At 60.6% G+C, this 26,610-nt stretch overlaps 2 protein-coding genes across 8 annotated transcripts; one reads left to right on the top strand and one right to left on the bottom strand.

The window, feature by feature from the left end:
- Positions 1–102: 102 nt before the first annotated feature.
- Positions 103–10,822, top strand: EIF3G (eukaryotic translation initiation factor 3 subunit G). Its single transcript, XM_068997957.1, has 11 exons — positions 103–168; positions 1,182–1,231; positions 1,501–1,593; positions 2,362–2,450; positions 3,894–3,953; positions 4,844–4,948; positions 5,994–6,183; positions 7,292–7,399; positions 8,448–8,584; positions 8,668–8,774; positions 10,727–10,822. The coding sequence occupies exons 1-11, from the start codon at positions 149–151 to the stop codon at positions 10,740–10,742; spliced, it is 975 nt and encodes a 324-aa protein (XP_068854058.1). The 5' UTR covers positions 103–148; the 3' UTR covers positions 10,743–10,822.
- Positions 10,823–11,359: 537 nt separating this feature from the next.
- On the bottom strand, positions 11,360–24,951 carry PPAN (peter pan homolog). Of its 7 annotated transcripts, none has more exons than XM_068997952.1 (13): positions 24,912–24,951; positions 23,268–23,438; positions 21,916–22,017; positions 20,931–20,981; positions 19,400–19,570; positions 17,423–17,499; positions 16,388–16,495; positions 15,330–15,453; positions 14,666–14,744; positions 13,813–13,942; positions 13,309–13,409; positions 13,114–13,278; positions 11,360–12,518 (listed from the first exon to the last, which is right to left on the bottom strand). In XM_068997952.1, the coding sequence occupies exons 1-13, from the start codon at positions 24,927–24,929 to the stop codon at positions 11,926–11,928; spliced, it is 1,890 nt and encodes a 629-aa protein (XP_068854053.1). In that variant the 5' UTR covers positions 24,930–24,951; the 3' UTR covers positions 11,360–11,925. The 7 variants fall into 7 exon arrangements, with proteins under 7 accessions (XP_068854053.1, XP_068854055.1, XP_068854056.1 ...); XM_068997954.1 differs by having other exon boundaries at positions 13,114–13,269; positions 13,321–13,409; XM_068997955.1 differs by having other exon boundaries at positions 13,114–13,269; positions 13,351–13,409.
- Between the last annotated feature and the right edge of the window lie 1,659 nt (positions 24,952–26,610).

Below are 26,610 nucleotides of genomic sequence, written 5' to 3'. Positions count from 1 at the left end.
CAGGCCTCACGGCGCCGTTGCTTAGCAACCGCTTCCCGCCACGCCGCGCGCGGGGCGCTTTCCCGCCCTCTCCCCGCCGGAAGTGACGCGTGCGCGCCGGAAGTGGCGGCCGGCCTTTCCGGTGTGCGGCGTGAGGGCGGCGGAGGCGATGCCGACCGGGGACTACGAGTGAGGGGGGGGAACAGCGGCAACGGCGCCGGGAGCGGCACCGGGAGCGGGGATTGGCGTCGGGAGTGGGGCGGGGAACCGGGATTGGCGTCCAGGATGGGTTTGGGGGAGGATCGGGAGCGGATCCGGGAGCGGCGGGGGTTTGGAGGAGGGGGGGGGGGCATCGGGGCTGTGGCTGTGAGGGGGGAACCGGGAACAGGGAACCGGGACCGGGAACAGGGAGCGGGAGCGGGGGCTGGGCTGGGATCCGGGAGCGGCGCTGCGGCCCGGCGGGGCCCGGTCGGGGGTCCCGGTTTGGGGTCCCGGAGCTCCCGGTTTGGGGTCCCTCGGCCCCGGCGGGGCCTCGGGCGGGATTGTGGCCGTGAGGGGACGGGGTGGCGGGGGTGGGGGGGGGGCACAGGGACAGGAGGGACCCTGAGGGGGGCACAGGGACAGGAGGGGGGCACAGGGGCACCTGAGGGGGGCACAGGGACAGGAGGGGGGCACAGGGGCACCTGAGGGGGGCACAGGGACAGGAGGGGGGCACAGGGACAGGAGGGGGGCACAGGGGCACCTGAGGGGGGCACAGGGGCACCTGAGGGGGGCACAGGGACAGGAGGGGGGCACAGGGACACCTGAGGGGGGCACAGGGACAGGAGGGTGGCACAGGGGCACCTGAGGGGGGCACAGGGACCCTGGGGGGCACAGGGACACCTGAGGGGGGCACAGGGACACCTGAGGGGGGCACAGGGACAGGAGGGGGGCACAGGGACACCTGAGGGGGGCACAGGGGCACCTGAGGGGGGCACAGGGACAGGAGGGTGGCACAGGGACAGGAGGGGGCACAGGGGCAGGAGGGGGGCACAGGGACAGGAGGGGGGCACAGGGACAGGAGGGGGCACAGGGACAGGAGGGGGGCACAGGGACACCTGAGGGGGGCACAGGGACACCTGAGGGGGGCACAGGGACAGGAGGGTGGCACAGGAGCACCTGAGGGTGGCACAGGGGCACCTGAGGCTGTTTTGTCCCGGCAGTTCCAAGCCCAGCTGGGCCGACCAGGTGGAGGAGGAGGGAGGAGAGGATGGTGAGTGGCACCTGTGGCACCTGTGGCACCTGCCCGAGGTGGCACCTGTGGCACCTGCCCGAGGTGGCACCCGAGTTCTTCGGGACAAGGAACCATTCCAGGGGCTGGGGAAGGGTGGGATGGCTCCGCCAGGTGAGACTCACCTGTGCCAAGGTGAGGGGTACCTGAGCCCAGGTGAGGGGGTGGTTGGGTGGCACCTGAGCCCAGGTGAGGGGCACTGGTGCCCAGGTGAGGGGTACCTGAGCCCAGGTGATGCCCCCCGTGCCCAGACAAGGTGATCACCAGCGAGCTGCTCAAGGACCTGCCCCTGCCCGGGGTCCTGGGCGGCCCCTCCGGCGCCGAGGCCGAGCTGCTCAAGGGAGGTGAGGCTGGGGGGGCACCTGGGGGGAGGGGCACAGCCGGGGGGGAGGGGCACAGCCGGGGGGGAGGGGCACAGCTGGGGGGGAGGGACACACCTGGGGACACCTGGGAGGCTCTGGGGACACCTGGGGGGCTTTGGGGACACAGCTGGACACACCTGGGAGAGCTGGGAACACACCTGAGCACATGTGGGGCACACCTGGGCACACCTGGGGCTCACCTGGGCACACCTGGGGCACACCTGGGAGAGCTGGGAACACACCTGGGGCACACCTGGGGCTCACCTGGGCACATGTGGGGCACACCTGGGCTCACCTGGGGCACACCTGGGAGAGCTGGGAACACACCTGGGCACATGTGGGGCACACCTGGGCACACCTGGGGCTCACCTGGGCACACCTGGGGCACACCTGGGAGAGCTGGGAACACACCTGGGCACATGTCGGGCACACCTGGGGCTCACCTGGGCACATCTGGGGCACACCTGGGGCTCACTTGGGCACACCTGGGGCACACCTGGGAGAGCTGGGAACACACCTGGGGCACACCTGGGCTCACCTGGGCACATATCGGGCATACCTGGGTGCACCTGGGAGAGCTGGGAACACACCTGGGGGCACCTGGGCACATGTCGGGCACACCTGGGACACACTTGGGCACACCTGGGCTCACCTGGGGCACACCTGGGAGAGCTGGGAACACACCTGGACACACCTGGGGCACACCTGTGCCCACCTGTGCCCACCTGTGCCCACCTGTGCCCGTCCCAGGGCCCCTCCCGTCCCCCAAGGAGGTCGTCAATGGCAACATCAAAACCATCACCGAGTACCGCGAGGAGGAGGACGGGCGCAAGGTCAAGGTGAGGGGCACGGCGGGCACAGGTGGCACCCCCGGCTTCCAGTTCGGCATCTTCGGGGCTCAGGTGCTCCGGGGAACTCAAATTTGGCACCTGAGCCCCAAATTTGGCATCTCTGAGCCCCAGATTTGGATTTTTGGGGCTCAGGTGTTTCAGGGAACTCGAATTTGGCGCCTGAGCCCCACATTTGGCACCTCTGAACCCCAAATTTGGGTTTTGTGGGGCTCAGGTGCTCGAGGGAACTTGAATTTGGTACCTGAGCCCCAAATTTGGCATCTCTGAGCCCCAAATTTGGCTTTTTTGGGGTTCAGGTGCTTCAGGAGCCCCCAAATTTGGCACCTGAGTCCCAAATTTGGCACCTCTGAACCCCAAATTTGGCTTTTTGGGGGCTCTGGTGCTCCAGGAGCCCCCAAATTCGGGGTTTTTGGGATCAGGTGCTGTAAGAATTCCCAAATATGGCTCCTTTGCACCCCGAATTCGGGGCTTTTGGGGGGCTCAGGTGCTGCAGGAACCCCAAATTTGGGGGGTTTGGGGGCTCAGGTGCTGCAGGAACCCAGAATTTCAGGATTTTGGGGGCTCAGGAACCCCAAATTTGGGGATTTTGGGGGCTCAGGTGCTGCAGAAACCCCAAATTTTGGGTTTTTGGGGGCTCAGGTGCTGCAGGAACCCCGAATTTGGGGTTTTGGGGGCTCAGGAACCCCGAATTTGGGATTTCTGGGGGCTCAGGAACCCCGAATTTGGGGATTTTGGGGGTTCAGGAACCCCGAATTTGGGGATTTTGGGGGCTCAGGAACCCCGAACTTGGGGTTTTGGGGGTTCAGGAACCCCGAATTTGGGGTTTTTGGGCTCAGGAACCCCGAATTTGGGGGTTTTGGGGGTTCAGGAACCCCGAATTTGGGGTTTTTGGGCTCAGGAACCCCAAATTTGGGGTTTTTGGGGCTCAGGAACCCCGAATTTGGGGTTTTTGGGGGTTCAGGAACCCCGAATTTGGGGTTTCTGGGGTTTCTGGGGGCTCAGGAACCCCGAATTTGGGGTTTCTGGGGCTCAGAAACCCTGAATTTGGGGTTTTTGGGGGCTCAGGAACCCCGAATTTGGGGATTTTGGGGCTCAGGAACCCCGAATTTGGGGTTTTTGGGGGCTCAGGAACCCCGGATTTGGGATTTTTGGGGTCAGGAACCCCGAATTTGGGGTTTTTGGGCTCAGGAACCCCGGATTCGGGGTTTTTGGGGGCTCAGGAACCCCGGATTCGGAGTTTTGGGGTCAGGAACCCCGAATTTGGGGTTTTTGGGGGCTCAGGAACCCCGGATTTGGGATTTCTGGGCTCAGGAACCCCGGATTTGGGATTTTTGGGGTCAGGAACCCCGAATTTGGGGTTTTTGGGGTCAGGAACCCCGGATTCGGGGTTTTGGGGTCGGCCCCGCCCCAACCCCGCTCTCCCGCCCCCAGATCATCCGGACTTTCCGCATCGAGACCCGGAAAGCCTCGAAGGCCGTGGCCCGGCGCAAGGTCAGGGGCGGGAGCAGGGAGTGATTGATCGCCGTGGGAAAAGGGATTGGTTGAGTGATTGATTGATTGATTGGTTGCTATGGGGATGGGAAAAGGGAGTGATTGATCACCGTGGGAAAAGGGATTGGTTGATTGGTTGATTCCTATGGGAATGGGAAAAGGGATAGATTGATTCTCATGGGAAAAGGGATTGATTGATTGATTGATTGATTGGTTGGTTCCTATGGGGATAGGAAAAGGGATTTATTGATCGCCGTGGGAAAAGGGATTGATTGATTGATTGATTGATTGAATGATTCCTATGGGGATGGGAGAAGGGAGTGATTGATCACCATGGGAAAAGGGATTGATTGATTCCTGTGGGAAAAGGGATTGATTGATCCCCGTGGGATGGGGATTGATTGATCCCTGTGGGAAAAGGGATTGATTGATCCCCGTGGGATGGGGATTGATTGATCCCTGTGGGAAAAGGGATTGATTGATCCCCATGGGAATGGGAAAAGGGATTGATTGATCCCTGTGGGATGGGGATTGATTGATCCCAGTGGGATGGGGATTGATTGATCCCTGTGGGAGAAGGGATTGATTGATCCCCCTGGGATGGCGATTGATTAATCCCTGTGGGATGGGGATTGATTGATCCCCATAGGAATGGGAAAAGGGATTGATTGATCCCTGTGGGAATGGGGATTGATTGATCCCCCTGGGATGGCGATTGATTGATTGATCCCCGTGGGAATGGGGAGTGTTTTCCTTGGGAGCAGGGCATTCCCTGCGGAGGAGGGTGAGGGATTCTCTCAGGCCTGGGAGGAGGGAACGGGAATTCCCCCCCCAGCCCCAATTCCGGGGATTTTCAGGCTCTTTTCCCCCATTTCCCCCCCCCCCCCCAGAACTGGAAGAAGTTTGGGAATTCGGAGTTCGACGCCCCCGGGCCCAACGTGGCCACGACGACCGTGAGCGACGACGTCTTCATGACCTTCATCACCAGCAAGGAGGTGCGGGCACGGGGCTGGGCACGGGGCTGGGCACAGGTGTGCCCCCCAGGTGTGCCCAGGTGTGTGTGAGGGTGGCCCAGGTGTGCCCAGGTATCCCCAGGTGTCCCCCAGCTGTGTGTGAGGGTGGCCCAGGTATCCCCAGCTGCGCCGAGGTGTCCCCAGGTGTGCCCAGGTGTGTGTGAGGGTGTACCTAGGTGTGCCCAGGTGCCACCCAGGTGTGTCCCCAGGTGTCCCCAGATACCCCCAAGTGTGCCCCGGTGTCCCCCAGGTGTGCCCAGGTATGATCCAGATGCACCCAGGTATCTCCAGGTATCCCCAGATGCCCCCAGGTATGACCCAGGTGTGCCCAGGTGTGACCCAGGTGCCCCCCAGGTATGACCCAGGTGTGCCCAGGTGTGTGTGAGGGTGTCCCAGGTGTGCCCAGGTGCCCCCCAGGTGTGATCCAGGTGCACCCAGGTATCCCCAGGTGTCCCCAGGTGCCCCCCAGGTGTGACCCAGGTGCCCCCAGCTGCCCCCAAGTATCCCCAGGTGCCCCCAGGTGTGACCCAGCTTCCCCCAGCTATCCCCACATGCCCCCAGCTGTCCCCAAGTGCCCCCAGGTGCGACCCAGGTGCCCCCAGGTATCCCCAGGTGTGTCCAGGTGCCCCCCAGGTGTGACCCAGGTGTGTGTGAGGGTGTCCCAGGTGCCCCCAGGTATCCCCAGGTGTGCCCAGGTGTCCCCAGGTGTGTCCCAGGTGTGTGTGAGGGTGTCCCAGGTGTGTGTGACCGTGTCCCAGGTGCACCCAGGTGTCCCCCAGGTATCTCCAGGTATCCCCAGGTGGCCTCAGCTGTCCCCAGGTGCCCCCAGGTGTGTCCAGGTGCCCCCCAGGTGTGCCGAGCTGCCCCCAGGTGTGCCCAGGTGCCCCCCAGCTATCCCCAGGTGTCCCCAGGTGTCCCCAGGTGTGACCCAGGTGTCCCTAGGTGCCCCCCAGCTATCCCCAGGTATGCCCAGGTGTCCCTAGGTGCCCCCCAGGTGCCCCCAGGTGTGACCCAGGTGTCCCTGCAGGACCTCAACTGCCAGGAGGAGGAGGACCCCATGAACAAGCTCAAGGGCCAGAAGATCGTGTCCTGCCGCATCTGCAAGGGCGACCACTGGACCACGCGCTGCCCCTACAAGGACACGCTGGGCCCCATGCAGAAGGAGCTGGCCGAGCAGCTGGGGCTGTCCACGGGCGAGAAGGAGAAGATTCCCGGGGGTAGGAGCCCCCAATCCCGCTTTTTTTGGGGAGTTTTTCCCGTTTTTCCCACCTTTTTCCCCATTTCCGTGCAGTGCCGTGGCTCGGCACTGGGGGACGTTTGGGGTCATTGGGGTGTGGTGGCCCCAGGGTGGCTGTGGTGGCCCCAGGGTGGCTGTGGTGGCCCCGTGCTGAAGGAGGTGGCCGAGCACTTGGGGCTGTCCACGGGGGAAAAGGAGAAGATTCCTGGGGGTAGGAGCCCCAAATCCCACTTTTTTTGGGGAGTTTTTCCCATTTTCCCACCTTTTCCGCCATTTCCATGTGGGCTCCCAGAGGTTGGGGATGTTCGGAGTGGCTGTGGTGGCCCCAGGGTTGCTGTGGTGGCCCTGGGGTGGCTGTGGTGGCCCCAGGATGGCTGTGGTGGCCCCAGGGTCGCTGTGGTGGCCCTGGGGTGGCTGTGGTGGCCCCGGGGTGGCTGTGGTGGCCCCAGGGTGGCTGTGGTGGCCCTGGGGTCGCTGTGGGGCCCCGGGGTGGCTGTGGTGGCCCCGGGGTCGCTGTGGTGGCCCCGGGGTGGCTGTGGTGGCCCTGGGGTGGCTGTGGTGGCCCCGGGGTGGCTGTGGTGGCCCTGGGGTCGCTGTGGGGCCCCGGGGTGGCTGTGGTGGCCCCGGGGTCGCTGTGGCGGCCCCGGGGTGGCTGTGGCTGCCCTGGGGTTGCTGTGGTGGCCCCGGGGTGGCTGTGGTGGTCCCGGGGTCGCTGTGGTGGTCCCGGGGTCGCTGTGGTGGCCCTGGGGTCGCTGTGGTGGCCCCGGGGTGGCTGTGGTGGCCCCAGGGTCGCTGTGGTGGTCCCGGGGTCGCTGTGGCTGCCCTGGGGTGGCTGTGGTGGCCCCGGGGTGGCTGTGGTGGCCCCAGGGTGGCTGTGGTGGCCCCGGGGTGGCTGTGGTGGTCCCGGGGTCGCTGTGGTGGCCCCGGGGTCGCTGTGGTGGCCCCGGGGTGGCTGTGGTGGAGTTGCCAAGCAGCTGGGGCTGTCCATGGGGGAAAAGGAGAAGATTCCTGGGGGTAGGAGCCCCCAATCCCGCTTTTTTTGGGGGAATCCCCCCGTTCCTGACACTCTGCCCCCCCCGTCCCCGCAGAGCCGGAGCCGGTGGCCGCCCAGGTGAGCAAGACGGGCAAGTACGTCCCGCCCAGCCTGAGGGACGGGGCCAGCCGGCGCGGGGAGTCCATGCAGCCCAACCGCCGCGGTGAGGGCACGCCTGGGCACACCTGGGCACACCTGGGGGGGGGTTGGGCACACCTGGGCACACCTGGGGGGGGTTGGGCACACTTGGGCACACCTGGGGGGGGGTTGGGCACACCTGGGCACACCTGGGGGGGGTTGGGCACACCTGGGACACACCTGGGGGGGGGTTGGGCACACCTGGGCACACCTGGGGGGGGTTGGGCACACCTGGGACACACCTGGGGGGGGGTTGGGCACACCTGGGACACACCTGGGCACACTTGGGGGGGGTTGGGGACACCTGGGGGGGGGTTGGGCACACCTGGGACACACCTGGGGGGGGTTGGGCACACCTGGGCACACCTGGGGGGGGTTGGGCACACCTGGGGGGGGTTGGGGACACCTGGGACACACCTGGGGGGGGGTTGGGCACACCTGGGGGGGGTTGGGGACACCTGGGGGGGGGTTGGGCACACCTGGGACACACCTGGGGGGGGTTGGGCACACCTGGGCACACCTGGGGGGGGTTGGGCACACCTGGGACACACCTGGGCACACTTGGGGGGGGTTGGGGACACCTGGGGGGGTTGGGCACACCTGGGGGGGGTTGGAGACACCTGGGCACACCTGGGACACACCTGGGGACAGCTGGGACACAGCTGGAGGGGTTTGGGGACACCTGGGGGGGTTTGGGGACATCTCTGGGCTCCTCTTGGGGACACCTGGGCTACTCTTGGGCTCCCCTCGGGCTCCTTTTGGTGTCCCCAGGGCTCCTTTTGGGTTTCTCTGGGTGTCCCCGCTGGGTGCTGACCGTCCTGGCTGTCCCCGGGCCTCCTTTGGGTGTCCCCTGGGTGTCCCCGCTGGGTGCTGACCATCCCCTGGGTGTCCCCTGGGTGTCCCCTGGGTGTCCCCGCTGGGTGCTGACCATCCCCTGGGTGTCCCCTGGGTGTTCCCGCTGGGTGCTGACCGTCCCCTGGGTGTCCCCTGGGTGTCCCCGCTGGGTGCTGACCATCCCCTGGGTGTCCCCTGGGTGTCCCCGCTGGGTGCTGACCGTCCCCGCCCGTCGGCAGCCGATGACAACGCCACCATCCGCGTCACCAACCTGTCGGAGGACACGCGCGAGACCGACCTGCAGGAGCTCTTCCGGCCCTTCGGCTCCATCTCCCGCATCTACCTGGCCAAGGACAAGACCACCGGCCAGTCCAAGGTGCCCTTGGCCACCTCGGCGCTGCCGCTGTCCCTCCTTTTTTCCCCGTTTCCCAGCTTTTTAGCCCCGTTTTGTCCCCTCAGGGTTTCGCCTTCATCAGCTTCCACCGGCGCGAGGACGCGGCCAGGGCCATCGCGGGAGTGTCCGGCTTCGGCTACGACCACCTCATCCTCAACGTGGAGTGGGCCAAGTACGGGCCACTGGCACCTCTGGGGGGCCACTGGCACCTCTGGGGGGTCATTGTCACTTTGGGGGGGTCATTGGGGGCCACTGGCACATCTGGGGGGTCACTGGCACATCTGGGGGGTCACTGGCACCTTGGGGGGGTCATTGGGGGCCACTGGCACCTCTGGGGCCATCGCGGGAGTGTCCGGCTTCGGCTATGACCACCTCATCCTCAGCGTGGAGCGGGCCAAGTACGGGCCACTGGCACATCTGGGGGGCTACTGGCACCTCTGGGGGGCTACTGGCACATCTGGGGGGCCACTGGCACCTTGGGGGGGGGGTCATTGTCACCTTTTGGGGTGTTATTGTCACCTCTGGGGTGGACCCAGGGGGTCCCTGGCCCTCTTTTGGGGTGTCCCTGTCACCTTTGGGGTGACTTTGTCACCTCTGGGGTGTCTCTGGCCCTGTTCGAGGTGTCCCTGTCACCTTTTGGGGTGTCACTGTCACCTCTGGGGTGTCCCTGGCCCAGTTTGGGGGTGTCCTTGTCACCTTTTGGGGTGGCTTTGTCACCTCTGGGGTGTCCCTGGCCCAGTTTCGGGGTGTCCTTGTCACCTTTTGGGGTGGCTTTGTCACCTCTGGGGTGTCCCTGGCCCAGTTTCGGGGTGTCCTTGTCACCTTCTGGGGTGACTTTGTTGCCTCTGGGGTGTCACTGTCACCTCTGGGGTGGCTTTGTCACCTTTTGGGGTGCCACTGTCACCTCTGGGGTGGACCCAGGGGGTCCCTGGCCCTCTTTTGGGGTGTCCCTGTCACCTTTGGGGTGACTTTGTCACCTCTGGGGTGTCCCTGGCCCAGTTTGGGGGTGTCCTTGTCACCTTTTGGGGTGGCTTTGTCACCTCTGGGGTGTCCCTGGCCCAGTTTCGGGGTGTCCTTGTCACCTTCTGGGGTGACTTTGTTGCCTCTGGGGTGTCACTGTCACCTCTGGGGTGGCTTTGTCACCTTTTGGGGTGCCACTGTCACCTCTGGGGTGGACCCAGGGGATCCCTGGTCCTCTTTTGGGGTGTCCCTGTCACCTTTGGGGTGACTTTGTCACCTCTGGGGTGTCCCTGGCCCTGTTCAGGGTGCCACTGTCCCCTTTTGGGGTGGACCCAGGGGGTCCCTGATCCTGTTTTGGGGGGGCCACTGTCACTTGGGGGAGTCATCGTCACCTCTGAGGGGCCGCTGCCACCTTGGGGGGGGTCCACTGTCACCTTTTGGGGTGTCACTGTCACCTCTGGGGTGTCCCTGGCCCAGTTTGGGGTGTCATTGTCACCTCTGGGGTGCCACTGTCACCTTTTGGGGTGTTCATGGCCCTGTTCAGGGTGACTGTCGCCTCTGGGGTGGACCCAGGGGCTCCCTGCCCCTCTTTTGGGGTGGCTTTGTCACCTTTGGGGTGTCCTTGTCACCTTTTGGGGTGGCTTTGTCACCTCTGGGGTGTCCCTGGCCCAGTTTGGGGGTGTCCTTGTCACCTTTTGGAGTGGCTTTGTCACCTCTGGGGTGTCCCTGGACCTGTTCGGGGTGTCCTTGTCACCTTCTGGGGTGACTTTGTTGCCTCTGGGGTGTCCCTGTCACCTCTGGGGTGGCTTTGTCACCTTTTGGGGTGTCCCTGGCCCTGTTCGGGGTGACTTTGTCACCTTTTGGGGTGCCACTGTCACCTCTGGGGTGGACCCAGGGGGTCCCTGGCCCTCTTTTGGGGTGTCACTGTCACCTTTGGGGTGACTTTGTCACCTCTGGGGTGTCCCTGGCCCAGTTTGGGGTGCCACTGTCACCTCTGGGGTGTCACTGTCACCTTTGGGGTGCCACTGTCACCTCTGGGGTGCCACTGTCACCTCTGGGGTGTCACTGTCACCTTTGGGGTGCCACTGTCACCTCTGGGGTGCCACTGTCACCTCTGGGGTGTCCCTGTCCCCTTTCCTGACCCCCCTCTCCTTTCCCCCGCAGACCCTCCACCAACTGAGCCGCTCCCAGTTTGTTCCAGTTGGGATCCCAGTTTGTTCCAGTTGGATCCCAGTTCAATAAAGCCCCAGGTTCTGGTCACCGCCCCCGTCCCTGCCCCGGCATTTTGGGCTCATCCCGAAGTTTCCAGCTGGGAAAAAAACCGGGAATTCTGGTGGAAAAGGGGAAATTCCTGGTCAAAAAAAAGAAAAAAAAGGGGATTTGGGGGCTGGAAAAACGGGAATTTCTGCAGAGAAAACAAACTGGGATTTGTAGTTGAAAACTGGGACATTCCTGGTAGGAACAAAAAGGTGATTTGGGGTAGAAAAAGTGGGATTTCTGTTGGAAAAATGGGAATTTTGGAAAAATGGGAAATTTCTGGCAAAAAAAAAAGGGGCGGGGCAGGGGGGAGAATTTCTTTTGGGAAATGGCAGAAAATGCAGATTTTTGGTGGGGAAAAAGGGGGATTTGGGGTAAAAAAGGGGGATTTTTCTCTGGAAAAAGGAGATTTTGGGTAGGAAAAAAAGGATCTGGGGTGGGAAAAGCGGGATTTCTGCAGGAAAAAGGTTTGGGGAGAAAAAGAGGGATTTTGGGGTGGGAAGAGAGGGGTTTTTCCTGGAAAAAGGAGCCACGCGAGGCCCTGGGGGTGGAGCCGCCTTTAATCCGCTCTTCCCGAGGGAAAACCCCTGCACGGGTGGGGGAGGGGCCGCAATTCCCGGGCTCCCGACCCCAAATTCCGACCCCAAATTCCGGCCCCGGGAGCTCCTGGAAGCTGCCCCAGTTCCCACCGGGCATTTTGGGGATTTTTCCCCCAATTTTAGGGTTTTTTTCCCATTTTAGGGGTTTTTTCCCCCATTTTTAGGGTGTTTTTCCCCATTTTTTGGGGTTGTCTTGTGGGTTTTAGGGAGGAGGGGTTGAGGATCCCAAAATCCCCTCAGGACACCCCAAACCTCCCCCTGGGGACCCCAAATTCCTCCTGGGGGGATCCCAAAATTCCTTCAGGACACCCCAAAACTCCCCCTGGGGACCCCAAATTCTTTCTGAGGGGATCCCAAAATTCCTTCAGGACACCCCAGAACTCCCCCTGGGGACCCCAAATTCCTCCTGGGGGTCCCAAATTCCCCTTGGGGATCCCAAAATCCACCCCAGAGTCCCCAATTCCCGATCCCGGCCGGATTGGGGGGTCCCAAATTCCCTCCCCCCCCTCAGTTTTTCCCTTTCCGGGCCCTTCCCGGCCGTTGGAAATTTGGGCTTTTCCTGAGGGTCAGGAGCTTCCCACGGCCCCTCCTCGGCTTTGGGGCTGATTTGGGGTTTTTGGGCTGTCCTGGGTGGGATTTGGGGGTTCCCTGTTGGGATTTGGGGTTTTTAGGACGTCCTGGGTGGGATTCGGGGGTGCCTTGATGTGATTTTGGGGTGCCAGGATGGGATTTGGGGGTTCTCCGTTGGGATTTGGGGTTTTTGGGACGTCCTGGGTGGGATTTTGGGGTGCCAGGATGGGATTCGGGAGTGCCCTGATGGGATTTTGGGGTGCCAGGGTGGGATTTGGGGGTTCCCCGTTGGGATTTGGAGGTCCCAGGTTTCCTGGGGTGGGATTTGGGGGTTCCAGGATGTCCTGGGTGGGATTTGGGGATTCCCCGTTGGGATTTGAGGGTTCCAGAGTGTCCTGGGTGGGATTTGGGGGTTCCAGGGTGGGATTTGGGGGTGTCCAGGGCCCCCTCCCGGCTCTGCCTCCGTCGTTTCCGGGCTCGGGGAGCGCCCGAGGGGCTTCGCTTCCTCTTGGAGCAGCTTGGGAACAGATCTGGGGGAAAAAAGGGGAATTCAGAGGAGAAAAAACGGGATTTGGGAGGAAAAAAAAGGGGGATTTGGGGTGCCAGGATGGGCCCGGAAGTGTCAGAGCGTTTACTTTGATCCGAAATCACGGGAATTCACGGAATTTTGTGTCATCAGCCACTTCCATGGGAGGGAAAAAAGGGGGGATCAGGCCCAGCCCTCCCCAAAAGCCACCTGGAAACCCCAAGTTCATCTTTATCCCCCCCAAAACTCACCTGGAACTTCCCCAAAATCACCTGGATCCCCCAAAACTCACCTTTATCCCCCCCAAAATCACCTGGATCCCCCAAACTCATCCCTCCCCAAATCACTTGGACCCCCCCCCAAAATCACCTGCACCCCCCAAAATTCATCTTTATCCACCCCAAAATCACCTGAGACTCCCCAAACCTCACCTGAAACCCCCAAATTCACCTTTATTCCCCCCAAACTCACTTTTATCCCCCCCAATCTCACCTGGACGCCCCATAAACCCAGCTAGAAACCCCAAATTCATCTTTATTCCCCCCAAAATCACCTGGACCCCCCCCCCCACCCTCCCCTGGAGCCCCCCCAGCCCTCACCTGGGTCGGGCTCCTCCCCCAGCTCCTGTCTGTAGTACTCGGCCTCGTCCTCGTCCCACGGCTCGGCCTCACCTGCCCCAGGTGTGCCGGGGTCCTCGGCGCCGCTGTCACCGTCCTGGGCACCTCCTGTGCCACCTGAGCCACCTCCTGTGCCACCTGTGCCACCTGTGCCACCTCCTGTGCCACCTGAGCCACCTCCTGTGCCACCTCCTGTGCCACCTGTGCCACCTGTGCCACCTCCTGTGCCACCCACGGCGCCAACCCCGGCCCGGCCCATCCCGGCCAGGCTGCGCTCCCTGGGGGGATGGAGAGGGGAGGGACAGGTGAGGGGGGACAGGTGAGGGGGCACCTGGGCATGGACCTGGCCAGGCTCCCTCACCTGGGAGCCTCCTGCCACCCTCACCTGTGCCCCTGGCACCCCTGGCTCTCACCTGTGCCCCTGGCACCCCTGGGCTCTCACCTGTCCCTGGCACCCCTGGCTCTCACCTGTGCCCCTGGCACCCCTGGGCTCTCACCTGTGCCTGGCACCCCTGGCTCTCACCTGTGCCCCTGGCACCCCTGGCACCCCTGGCTCTCACCTGTGCCCCTGGCACCCCTGGGCTCTCACCTGTGCCTGGCACCCCTGGGCTCTCACCTGTGCCCCTGGCACCCCTGGCACCCCTGGCTCTCACCTGTGCCCCTGGCACCCCTGGCTCTCACCTGTGCCGCAGCCGCTGCTGCCGTTTCCGCTCCAGGTCCTGCTCCTGCTTCCGGCGCCGCTCGGCCCTGAGCCGCAGCCGCTGCTCCTTCCGGGCCAGCAGCTCCCGCAGCTCCGCCTCACCTTTGGGGGCTGGGCACGGAGAGACACCTGAGCACACCTGGGGGCACCTGGGATACACCTGGGCACACCTGGGGGCACCTGGGATACACCTGGGCACACCTGGGATACAACTGGGCACACCTGGGATACAACTGGGCACACCTGGGATACACCTGGGCACACCTGGGATACACCTGAGCACACCTGGGATACACCTGGGTGCACCTGGGATACACCTGGGATACACCTGAGCACACCTGGGATACACCTGGGATACACCTGAGCACACCTGGGGGCACCTGAGATACACCTGGGCACACCTGGGATACACCTGAGCACACCTGGGATACACCTGGGCACACCTGAGATACCCTCACACACACACCTGGGCACAGCTGGGATACACTTAGGACACACCTGGGCATGCCTGGGCGCACCTGGGCACACCTGAAATACACCTGGGCACACCTGGGATGCGCTCACACACACCTGGGCACACCTGGGATACCCTCACACACACCTGAGCACACCTGGGGGCACCTGGGATACACCTGGGATACCCTCACACACACCTGGGATACACCTGGGATACACCTGGGATACACCTGGGATACCCTCACACACACCTGGGCACACCTGGGCACAGCTGGGATACCCTCACACACACACCTGGGCACAGCTGGGACAGGTGAGACCCCTCCCTCCGGTGCCACGCAGGTGTGTGCCCCCTGCCCTGCCCTGCCCCGCACTCACCCAGCCCGTGGTACAGGACGTTGCCCTGGCCCAGCCCCTCCTCCACCTTCACCAACTGCAGCGTCAGCCGGGGCCCGATCTGGGGGGAGGGGACACGGGGGGGGGAGGGGACACGGGGGGGACACCCAGGGGGGAGGGGACACGGGGGGGACATGGGGGGGACATAGGGGGGACACGCCGGTGAGATGCGGTGGCACCTCACAGCCCGTCCCCACCCTGGAGTCCCCTCAGTGTCCCCTCCAATGTCCCCCCTGTGATGTCCCAGTGTCCCCAGTATCCCCCCAGTGTCCCCCCAGTGTCCCCCAGTGCCCCCAGTATCCCCCCAGTGTCCCCCCAGTATCCCCCCAGTGTCCCCCAGTGTCCCCAGTGTCCCCAGTGTCCCCCAGTGTCCCCAGTGATGTCCCCGATGACATCTCCAGTGTCCCCAGTCCCCCCAGTGTCCCCCAGTGTCCCCCAGTGTCCCCAGTCCCCCCAGTGTGCCCAGTATCCCCCAGTGTCCCCAGCGATGTCCCCGATGACATCTCCAGTGTCCCCAGTCCCCCCAGTATCCCCCAGTGTCCCCCCAGTGTGCCCAGTATCCCCCAGTGTCCCCAGCGATGTCCCCGATGACATCTCCAGTGTCCCCAGTATCCCCCAGTATCCCCCAGTATCCCCCCAGTCCCACCTCGGTCAGCCTGACCGCGCTCTGTTGCGTCGCCGCGTTCCCGCGCCCGGCGCAGTTTTGGGGCAATTCCAGCACGTTTTGGGTCCCGTCGGGCTCCGCTTCGCTCTCGGACAGGGCGACGCCCCTGGGGGGGGAGGGGCCGGGGCCGGTGGCACCGCGGGGGCCCAGGGGACATCCCGGACACGGCCCCGTGGCCCCCCCGTGCCCCCCCGGTGCCCACCCAGCAGGAGCCCCCTGGCCCCCCCGAGGTGTCCCCAAAAGTGTCCCCGAGGTGTCCCTGAGGTGTCCCCAAAGTCCCTGAGATGTCCCCAAGGTCCCCCCAATGTCCCCCTTGTGGTGTCCCCGATGTCCCCAAGGTGTCCCCAAGGTGTCCCCAAGGTCCCCCTGATGTCCCCAAGGTCCCCCCAAGGTGTCCCCAAGGTGTCCCTGATGTCCCCAAGGTGTCCCCAAGGTGTCCCCAAGGTCCCTGTGATGTCCCCAAGGTGTCCCCAAGGTGTCCCTGATGTCCCCAAGGTCCCCGTGATGTCCCCAAGGTGTCCCCGGTGTCCCCAAGGTGTCCCCACCCCGTGAGCAGCTCGCTGACGTCCCCAAGGTCCCCCCAAGGTGTCCCCGGTGTCCCCAAGGTCCCCCTGATGTCCCCAAGATTCCCCCCAAGGTGTCCCCAAGGTGTCCCTCATGTCCCTAAGGTCCCCCTGATGTCCCCAAGGTCCCCCCAAGGTGTCCCCAAGGTGTCCCTGATGTCCCCAAGGTCCCCCCAAGGTCTCTCCAAGGTCCCTGTGATGTCCCCAAGGTCCCCCCAAGGTGTCCCCAAGGTGTCCCCAAGGTGTCCCCAAGGTGTCCCTGATGTCCCCAAGGTCCCCCTGATGTCCCCAAGGTGTCCCCACTGTCCCCAAGGTCCCCCCAAGGTGTCCCTGATGTCCCCAAGAGTCCCCCTGATGTCCCCAAGGTGTCCCCGGTGTCCCCGATGTCCCCAAGGTCCCCCCAAGGTCCCCCTGATGTCCCCAAGGTCCCCCTGATGTCCCCAAGGTGTCCCCAAGGTCCCCCCAAGGGGTCCCCACCCCGTGAGCAGCTCGCTGACGTCGTCCGCCCGGCTCAGGTCGGGGAATTTCTCCTGGAGAAGCTTCCGGAGGCCGCGGCTGAGCCCCACGGGAACGACCTTGATGCTGCTGGGATTGGGGCAAAACCACGGGAATTTGGGAAAAACGGGAACGTGGGAACGGGGAAGGAGCCTGACACTGCTGGGATTGGGGCAAAACCACGGGAATCTGGGAAAAACGGGAACATGGGAACGGGGAAGGAGCCTGACACTGCTGGGACTGGGGGAAAACCACGGGAATTTGGGAAAAAGGTGGAAGTATTGGAGAACAACAGGAATGGGGAATGGGAAGGACACTGGCGGTGCTGGGATTGGGAATGGGAACCCTGCAAAGAACGGGAAAGAAACGGGAATGGGGGGAAAAAAGGGAAAAGGGGGGAAAAATGGGAAAAGGGACAGAAAAACGGGGAAATTGGGAGGGGAATTTGGGGGATTTGGGAGGAGAATTTGGGGAATTTGGGATGGGAATTTGTGAGAGGAATTTGGGAATCTGGGAGGGGAATTTGGGAGGGGAATTTGGGGAATTTGGGGCCGGGATTTGGGGAATCTGGGAGGGGAACTGGGGGATTTGGGAATTTGAGAATTCAGGAATTTGGGAGGGGAATTTGGGAATCTGGGATGGGAATTTGGGAATCTGGGATGGGAATTGGGGGATTTGGGAGGGGAATTGGGGGATTTGGGAGGGGAACTGGGGGATTGGGGCCGGGTTTGGGGAATCTGGGATGGGAATTGGGGGATTTGGGATGGGAATTTGGGAATCTGGGAGGGGAATTGGGGGATTTGGGAGGGGAATTGGGGGATTGGGGCCGGGTTTGGGGAATCTGGGATGGGAATTTGGGAATCTGGGATGGGAATTGGGGGATTTGGGATGGGAACTGGTGGATTTGGGATGGGAATTGGGGGATTTGGGAGGGGAATTGGGGGATTTGGGAGGGGAATTGGGGGATTTGGGAGGGGAACTGGGGGATTGGGGCCGGGTTTGGGATCCCACACTCACTAATGGCGGAATTCCAGGAGCTGGGAGTCGGCGTCGTAGGAGACGAGGACACAGCGACGGATGGAGTTGAGATTGACCTGGAGAGGGAAAAACGGGGGAAAAAAGGGGGAAAATGGGAGGAATGGGAATGGGGAGAGGAAAAAAAGGGGGAAAAAAGGGAAAAAAAGGGGAAAAAGAAGGGGGAAAAACAGGGAAAAAAAGGACAAAAAAAAAGGGACACAAAAAAGGGGGGAAAAAAGGGGAAAAAAGGAGAAAAAAAAGGGAAAAAAGGGAAAAAAGAGAGAAAAAAGAAAGAAAAAAAAGGGAAAAAAGGGAATAAAAAGGGGGGAAAAAAGAGAAAAAAAAGGGGGGAAAAAGGGAGGGAAGGGGGAAAAAGAGGGAGAAAAGGGGAAAAAAAAGGGGGGGAAAAGGGAAAAAAAAGGGGAAAAAAGTGGAAAAAAAGAGGAGAAAAAAAGGGAAGAAAAAAAAGTGGAAAGGAAAATTGGAAGGAAAAGCAGGAAAAGGACAAGAAAAGAGAAAGAAAGAAAAAAGGGAAGTAAAAGGACAAAAAAAAAAAAGGAAGAGAAAGAAGAAAGGAACAAAAAAGAGCACGAAAAAGGAGAGAAATGAGGAAAAAGGAACATTCCCAGGCCCGACCTTTCCCAGACCCCTCTCCCCCTTTCCCGCCCCTCCCCCTCTTCCCAACCCCCCCCCGATCCCAAATCCTCCCTTTCCCTCTTCCCCGATCCCAAATCCCGCTTTTCCCCATTCCCAAATCCCAAATCCCTCCCTTTTTCCCCATTCCCAGCTCCCGAATCCCTCATTTCCCAAATCCAGAATCCCCCTTTCCCCATTCCAAATCCCCCTTTCCCTATTCCTAAATCCCAAATCCCCTTTTCTTCCCAAATCCCCGTTTTTCCCCCATTCTCAAATCCCGCTTTTCCCCCATTCCCAAATCCCCCTTTTCCCCATTCCCAAATCCCCTTTTTTCCCCCCACTCCCAGCCCCCAAATCCCCCCTTTTTCCCCCCATTCCCAATCCCAAATCCCCTTTCCCCCATTCCCAAACCCCCTTTTTCCCCCCATTCCTGAATCCCAAAACCCCCTTTTTTTCCCCAATCCCTGTTTCCCCCCCATTCCCAAATCCCCTTTTTCCCCATTCCCAAATCCCCCTTTTCCCCTTTCCCAAATCCCTGTTTTCCCCCCACTCCCAGCCCCCAAATCCCCGTTTTTCCCCCATTCCCAAATCCCCCCTTTTTCCCAAATCCCTGTTTCCCCCCCCTTCCCAAATCCCCGTTTTTCCCCCATTCCCAAATCCCCCCTTTTTCCCAAATCCCCCTTTTCCCCATTCCCAAATCCCCCATTCCCAAATCCCCTTTTCCCCCCATTCCCGAATCCCAAATCCCCCTTTTTTTCCCAAATCCCTGTTTCCCCATTCCCAATCCCAAATCCCCCTTTTCCCCATTCCCAAATCCCCCTTTTCCCCTTTCCCAAATCCCTGTTTTCCCCCCACTCCCAGCCCCCAAATCCCCGTTTTTCCCCCATTCCCAAATCCCCCCTTTTTCCCAAATCCCTGTTTCCCCCCCCTTCCCAAATCCCCGTTTTTCCCCCATTCCCAAATCCCCCCTTTTTCCCAAATCCCCCTTTTCCCCATTCCCAAATCCCCCATTCCCAAATCCCCTTTTCCCCCCATTCCCGAATCCCAAATCCCCCTTTTTTTCCCAAATCCCTGTTTCCCCATTCCCAATCCCAAATCCCCCTTTTCCCCATTCCCAAATCTCCGTTTTCCCCCCACTCCCAGCCCCCAAATCCCCGTTTTTCCCCCATTCCCAAATCCCCCCTTTATCCCAAATCCCCCCTTTCCCAAATCCCAAATCCCCCTTTTTTTTCCCCAATCCCTGTTTCCCCCCCATTCCCCAATCCCCCTTTTCCCCATTCCCAATCCCAAATCCCCTTTCCCAAATCCCAAATCCCCCCTTTTCCCCCCTTTCCCGCTCACCCTGTGCACGTTGAGGGCCGGGAACATCCCCTGGAACATCCCGGCCGTGAGCTTCACGTGGATCTGGGGAGTCCCGAAATTCCCGAGCACCAGGAGCGGGGGGTGCCGGAACTGCTGCTCGTGCATCCGGTGCCGCCGCAGCGCCGACACCACGTCCCGCACCAGGGAGTACTGGGGGGAAAATATGGGATGGGAGCCCGGGAAATCCCAAAAAAATCCACCCCAGAATCCCAAAAAACCACCCCAGAATCCCCAAAAAAACCACTCCAGAATCCCAAAAAAATCCACGCCAGAATCCCAAAAAAACACCCCAGAATCCCCAAAAAACCCACCTCAGAATCCCCAAAAAAACCACTCCAGAATCCCAAAAAAATCCACGCCAGAATCCCAAAAAAACACCCCAGAATCCCCAAAAAAATCCACGCCAGAATCCCAAAAAAATCCACCCCAGAATCCCCAAAAAAATCCACCCCAGAATTCCAAAAAACCACCCCAGAATCCCCAAAAAAATCCACCCCAGAATCCCAAAAAACCACCCCAGAATCCCAAAAAAACACCCCAGAATCCCAAAAGAATCCACCCCAGAATCCCAAAAAACCACCCCAGAATCCCAAAAAAACACCCCAGAATCCCAAAAGAATCCACCCCAGAATCCCAAAAAACCACCCCAGAATCCCAAAAAAAACCCACCCTGAAAAACCCCATCCCAAAAAACCCCAATCCCAAAAAACCCCCCGCACGTCCCGCACCAGGGAGTGCTGAGGAGGGAAATATGGGATGGGAGCCCGGGAAATCCCAAAAAAATCCACCCCAGAATCCCAAAAGAATCCACCCCAGAATCCCAAAAAAAACCCACCCCAAAAAACCCCATCCCAAAAAACCCCAATCCCAAAAAACCCCCCGCACGTCCCGCACCAGGGAGTGCTGGGGAGGGCAAAAACAGGGATGGGAGCCTGGGAAATCCCAAAAAAAAACACCCCAGAATCCCAAAAAACCACCCCAGAATCCCCAAAAAACCCATCCCAAAAAACCCATCCCAAAAAACCCCAAAAAACCTCGCACATCCCGTACCAGGGAGTACTGGGGAGGGAAATATGGGATGGGAGCCCGGGAAAAGCCTGGAATTCCCACTGGAATCCCCAAAAAACCCACCCCAGAATCCCAAAAAACCCCAATCCCAAAAAACCCAATCCCAAAAAACTCAACCCCCAAAAAAACCCGATCCCAAAACCCCCGCAGGTTCTGGATCAGGGATTGCTGGGAATGGGGAAAAACCAGGATGGGATTCCAAAAAAATCCCCGGAATTCCCTCTGGAATCCCAAAAAATCCACCCCTGGGATCCCCAAAAAACCCCAAGAATTCCTTAAAAACCCTCGGGGAATCGCAAAAAAAAACCCCCCAAACCCTCCCAGCCTTCCCCAAATCCCCCCAAATTCCCCCAAAGTGCCCCAAATTCCCCCCAAATTTCCCCAAATCCCCCAAATTTCCCAAATTCCCCCCAAATTGCCCCAAATTCCCCCCAATCCCCACCTGCAGCACTTTGAAGGTCAGGGTGGGACCCCCCGGGAGGCGGAAAATTTTCTGGGAAAAGAGGAAAAGTTTCAGAGCCCGGAAAATGCCGGGAAAGTCCCGGGAAATTCCGGGAAAATCCCAGAAAAAATCCTGGGAAAATCCCAGGAAAAAATCCTGGAAAAATCTTGGAAAAATCCTGGGAAAATCCTGGAAAAATCCCAGGAAAAAATCCTGGGAAAATCCTAAGAAAATTCTAAGAAAATTCCGGGAAAAATCCTGGAAAAAATCCTGGAAAAATCACAGAAAAATCCCAGGAAAAAATCCTGGAAAAATCCTGGGAAAATCCTGGAGAAAATTCTGGGAAAAATCCTGGAGAAAGTTCTGGAAAAATCCCAGAAAAATCCCAGGAAAAAATCCTGGAAAAATCCTGGAAAAAAACGTGGAAAAATCCTGGAAAAAATCCGGGAAAAATCCTGGAAAAAAATCCGGGAAAAATCCTGGAAATATCCGAGAAAAAGACAAGAAAAATCCCGGAAAAATCCCAGAAAAATTCCTGGAAAAAAAATCCTGGAAAATCCCAGGAAAAATCCTGGGAAAATCCTGGGAAAAATCCCGGGAAAATCCCAGAAAAAAAAACCAGGAAAAATCCTGGAAAAAATCCTGGTAAAGTCCAGGAAAAATCCCAGAAAAGTCCTGGAAAAATCCTGGAAAAAATCCCAGGAAAAAATCCTGGAAAAATCCCAGGAAAAATCCCAGAAAAATCCCAGGAAAAATCCCAGAAAAACCCCGGGAAGTGCCGGGAATCCAATTCCCAAATTCCCAAATAATTCCCAGCTCTTCCCTCCCCTTTTTTCCCCGTCTGGGAGGAGCCGGGAGCCCGAGAATTTGGGAATTCCAGCCCCTCCCGGGGACCCCCAATTCCTGAATTCCCCAATTCCCGAATTCCCGAGCGTTCCCTGGAAATCCCGGCCCGGTCTCGGGCCCGGACTGGCCCCGGACTCACGAGGTTGATCCCGGTCTGGGATTTGCTGAGCACCAGGAACTGGGAGACTCCCAAAGGCCCGGCCACGGCCACCAGGTCCCGCAGGGAATTGCTCCGGCGCACCTGGAAAACACCCGGAATTCCTGAGGGGAAAACTGGGATTGCTGAGGGAAAACATCCGGAATTCCTGAGGGGAAAACTGGGATTGCTGAGGGAAAAACCTGGGATTCCTGAGGGGAAAACTGGGATTGCTGAGGGAAAACACCCGGAATTCCTGAGGGGAAAACTGGGATTGCTGAGGGAAAAACCTGGGATTCCTGAGGGAAAACACCCAGAGTGCCTGAGGGAAAAACCTGGGATTCCTGAAAAAAAAACTGATTCCTGAGGGAAAACACCGGAATGCCTGAGGGAAAAACCTGGGATTGCTGAGGGAAAACACCCGGAATTCCTGAGGGAAAAACCTGGGATTGTTGAGGGAAAAAAACTGGGGATTCCTGAGGGAAAACACACAGAATGCCTGAGGGGAAAACCCCGGAATTCCTGAGGGGAAAACCCCGGAATTCCTGGAAAAAACCTGGGATTCCTGAGGGGAAAAACCCCGAATCTCCTGAGAGGAAACACCCGGAATGCCTGAGGGAAAAAGCCCGGAATGCCTGAGGGAAAAACCTGGGATTCCTGAGGGAAAAACCTAGGATTCCTGAGGGAAAAACCTGGGATTCCTGAGGGAAAACACCCGGAATTCCTGAGGGAAAAACCTGGGATTGCTGATGGAAAAAAAACGGGGATTCCTGAGGGAAAACACCCGGAATGCCTGAGGGAAAAATCCCGGAATTCCTGAGGGGAAAACCCCGGAATTCCTGGAAAAAACCTGGGATTCCTGAGGGGAAAAACCCCGAATCTCCTGAGAGGAAACACCCGGAATGCCTGAGGGAAAACATCGGAATGCCTGAGGGAAAAACTGGGATTCCTGAGGGAAAACACCCAGAGTGCCTGAGGGAAAAACCCGGAATGCCTGAGGGAAAAACCTGGGATTCCTGGAAAAAAAACGGGGATTCCTGAGGGAAAACACCCAGAGTGCCTGAGGGAAAAACCCGGAATGCCTGAGGGGAAAACCCCGGAATTCCTGAGGGGAAAACCCCGGAATTCCTGAGGGAAAAACTGGGATTCCTGAGGGAAAAACCTGGGATTCCTGAGGGAAAACACCCAGAGTGCCTGAGGGAAAACACCCGGAATGCCTGAGGGAAAAACCCGGGAATTCCTGAGGGGAACCCCCTGGATACCGCAGAACTCCTGGGAGGAACGGCCCAATCCCAGTAACCCCAGTGCTCCCAGTGCCCATCCCAGTCCCTCCCAGTGCTCCCAGTGCCTCCCACCTGCAGGTTCCGGGCCGTGTAGGGCTCCAGGACCCTCCGCAGGTCCCTGACGAGGCTCCGGACGCCGCTGCCGGGGCGGCCCCGCGGGAACACGAACGAGTGCGGGGCGGAGCCGAACCCGAGCTCGGCGCGCTCCCGAGCCCGCGCGCGCTCCCGGCGCTGCCAGCGGCTCTGCGGAAAACCCGGAACGGCCGCGCCTGGGAATGCTGGGAGCGACCCCCAAAAATCCCGGGAATGGCCGCGCCTGGGAATGCTGGGAGCGACCCCAAAAATCCCGGGAATTCCCGGCCCTGGGAATGCTGGGAGCGACCCCCAAAATCCCGGGAATTCCCGGCCCTGGGAATGCTGGGAGCGACCCCAAAAATCCCGGGAATTCCCGGCCCTGGGAATGCTGGGAGCGACCCCCAAAATCCCGGGAATTCCCGGCCCTGGGAATGCTGGGAGCGACCCCAAAAATCCCGGGAATTCCCGGCCCTGGGAATGCTGGGAGAGACCCCAAAAATCCCGGGAATTCCCGGCCCTGGGAATGCTGGGAGCGACCCCCAAAATCCCGGGAATGGCCGCGCCTGGGAATGCTGGGAGCGACCCCCAAAATCCCGGGAATGGCCGCGCCTGGGAATGCTGGGAGCGACCCCAAAAATCCCGGGAATTCCCGGCCCTGGGAATGCTGGGAGCGACCCCAAAAATCCCGGGAATTCCCGGCCCTGGGAATCCTGGGAGTGACCCAAATTCCCAAAATCCCGGGAATGGCCGCGCCTGGGAATGCTGGGAGCGACCCCCAAAATCCCGGGAATTCCCGGCCCTGGGAATGCTGGGAGCGACCCCAAAAATCCCGGGAATTCCCGGCCCTGGGAATCCTGGGAGTGACCCAAATTCCCAAAATCCCGGGAATGGCCGCGCCTGGGAATGCTGGGAGCGACCCCCAAAATCCCGGGAATTCCCGGCCCTGGGAATGCTGGGAGCGACCCCAAAAATCCCGGGAATTCCCGGCCCTGGGAATGCTGGGAGCGACCCCAAAATCCCGGGAATTCCCAGCCCCCCAATCCCGATTTCCCGATGGAAAAGGAACAGAGGCTCCGAATTTTGGGAATTCTGAACCTCCCGATCCCGATTTCCCGAAAGAAAAAGGAGCGCAGACCCCGAATTTTGGGAATTCCGAGCCCCCGATTCCCTATTTTCCATCAGGAGGAGCTGGAGGCCCCTAATTTTGGGAATTCCGAGCCCCCCAATCCCGATTTCCCGAAGGAAAAGGAACAGAGACCCCGAATTTTGGGAATTCCGAGCCCCCCTGATTCCCGATTTCCCGAAGGAAAAGGAACATAGACCCCGAATTTTGGGAATTCCCACCCCCAAATCCCCTCTTTTCCCCCTCAGGAGCGGCCGCAGACCGCAAACGCTGGGAATTCCGGCCCTCCCCCACACCCGATCCCACTTTCCCCCCACGATTCCCAAAATTTTGGGATCTCAAATCCTCCCCCCCCCCCTTTTTTTCCCCCCTCCGGGCCCATTCCCGCTGCCGCCGCCTTCCCCCCGCCGTTCCCAACGCGCCGCCGCTCCCCTGAGCCTCCCAGACCCCCATTTCCCCTCGATTTTCCCGGTTTTCCCCGCTTTTTCCCGGGTTTTTCCCGGTTTTTCCTTCCCGACCTTCCCGGGCCGCCCCATCCCGGCGCCTCCACGCGGCCTCCGCTACTTCCGGTGTGTCCCCCCCGCGCCTTCCGGCCACTTCCTGCGTGTCACTTCCGGGCGCTCCGGGCGCGAAGCGTTTCCCGATCCTGCGTTCCGCCTGTTTTGTTCCCTCCCCAAAATCCCCCCAGGGACCCCCAAAATCCCCCCAGGGACCCCCAAAACTTCCCCGGAACCCCTCGGGGACCCCGCAAGCGCCCGACGCGGCAGTGAGAGCGAGGCGGTGGCTGTGGGGGGCAGCTTTAATGGAGACACCCCCAAAGAACCCCCCGGCTGTGGCAGAGCCCCCCCAAATCCCCCCAAATTCAGAACTCTGACCCCTCCCCATTTTTGGGGAGCCCCTCACAAGGTGAGACACCTGAGGACACCCCGGCTCAGCTGAGAACCCCCCAAAAAACTCCCGGAATCCCCCCAAAAAACCCGAAATCTCCCCGAAATGCCCCCAAAAGCCCCGATTTCGCCCCAAATCCCCCCGAAATCCTACCCAGGGACCCCCACCCCCCCAAATTTTGGGGTCCTCCTCAGACGGGGGTGGCTTAGAATCCACACCTGAGCCAGCCGAGCACCCCAAACCTCCCCAAAATCCCCCTAAAACGCCCCCGAATCCCCCCGAAATGCCCCAAAATCGCCCCGATTTCACCCCAAATCCCCCCGAAATCCCCCCAGGACCCCTCCAGGGACCCCCACCCCCCAAATTTCGGGGTGCCCTCAGACAGGGGTGACTTAGAATCCACAGCTGGACCACCTGAGGCCCCCAAATCCCCCCGAAATACCCCCAAATCCACCTAAATCCCCCCAAACCGCTCCGATTTCGCCCCAAATCCCCCCCAGGATCCTTCCCGGGACCCCCACCCCCCCAAATTTCGGGGTGCCCTCAGACGGGGGTGACGCGGCGGCGGCAGCAGCGGCAGGTGAGGCAGCGCTGGGCCAGCCGAGCACCCCAAATCCCCCCCAAATCCCCCCGAAATGCCCCAAACCGCTCCGATTTCGCCCCAAATCCCCCACCCAGGACCCTCCAGGGACCCCCACCCCCCAAATTTCGGGGTGCCCTCAGACAGGGGTGGCTTTGAATCCACTGCTGGGCCACCTGAGGACCCCAAATCCCCCCAAATCCCCCCGAAACGCCCCCAAACCGCCCCCAAACCGCTCCGATTTCGCCCCAAATCCCCCCCCAGGACCCTTCCCGGGACCCCCACCCCCCCAAATTTCGGGGTGCCCTCAGACAGGGGTGACTTAGAATCCACAGCTGGACCACCTGAGGACCCCAAATCCCCCCAAATCCCCCCGAACCGCCCCCAAACCGCTCCGATTTCGCCCCAAATCCCCCCCCAGGACCCTTCCCGGGACCCCCACCCCCCCAAATTTCGGGGTGCCCTCAGACGGGGGTGACGCGGCGGCGGCAGCAGCGGCAGGTGAGGCAGCGCTGGGCCAGCCGAGCACCCCAAATCCCCCCCAAATCCCCCCGAAATGCCCCAAACCCGCCCCGATTTCGCCCCAAATCCCCCCCCAGGACCCTCCAGGGACCCCCACCCCCCCAAATTTCGGGGTGCCCTCAGACAGGGGTGACTTTGAATCCACAGCTGGACCACCTGAGGACCCCAAATCCCCCCAAATCCCCCCGAAACGCCCCCAAACCGCCCCCAAACCGCTCCGATTTCGC

Source organism: Aphelocoma coerulescens, chromosome 30, assembly GCF_041296385.1.
Source record: "Aphelocoma coerulescens isolate FSJ_1873_10779 chromosome 30, UR_Acoe_1.0, whole genome shotgun sequence".
Taxonomy (NCBI): Eukaryota; Metazoa; Chordata; class Aves; order Passeriformes; family Corvidae; genus Aphelocoma; species Aphelocoma coerulescens.
This window is presented reverse-complemented; position numbering and strand designations above follow the sequence as displayed.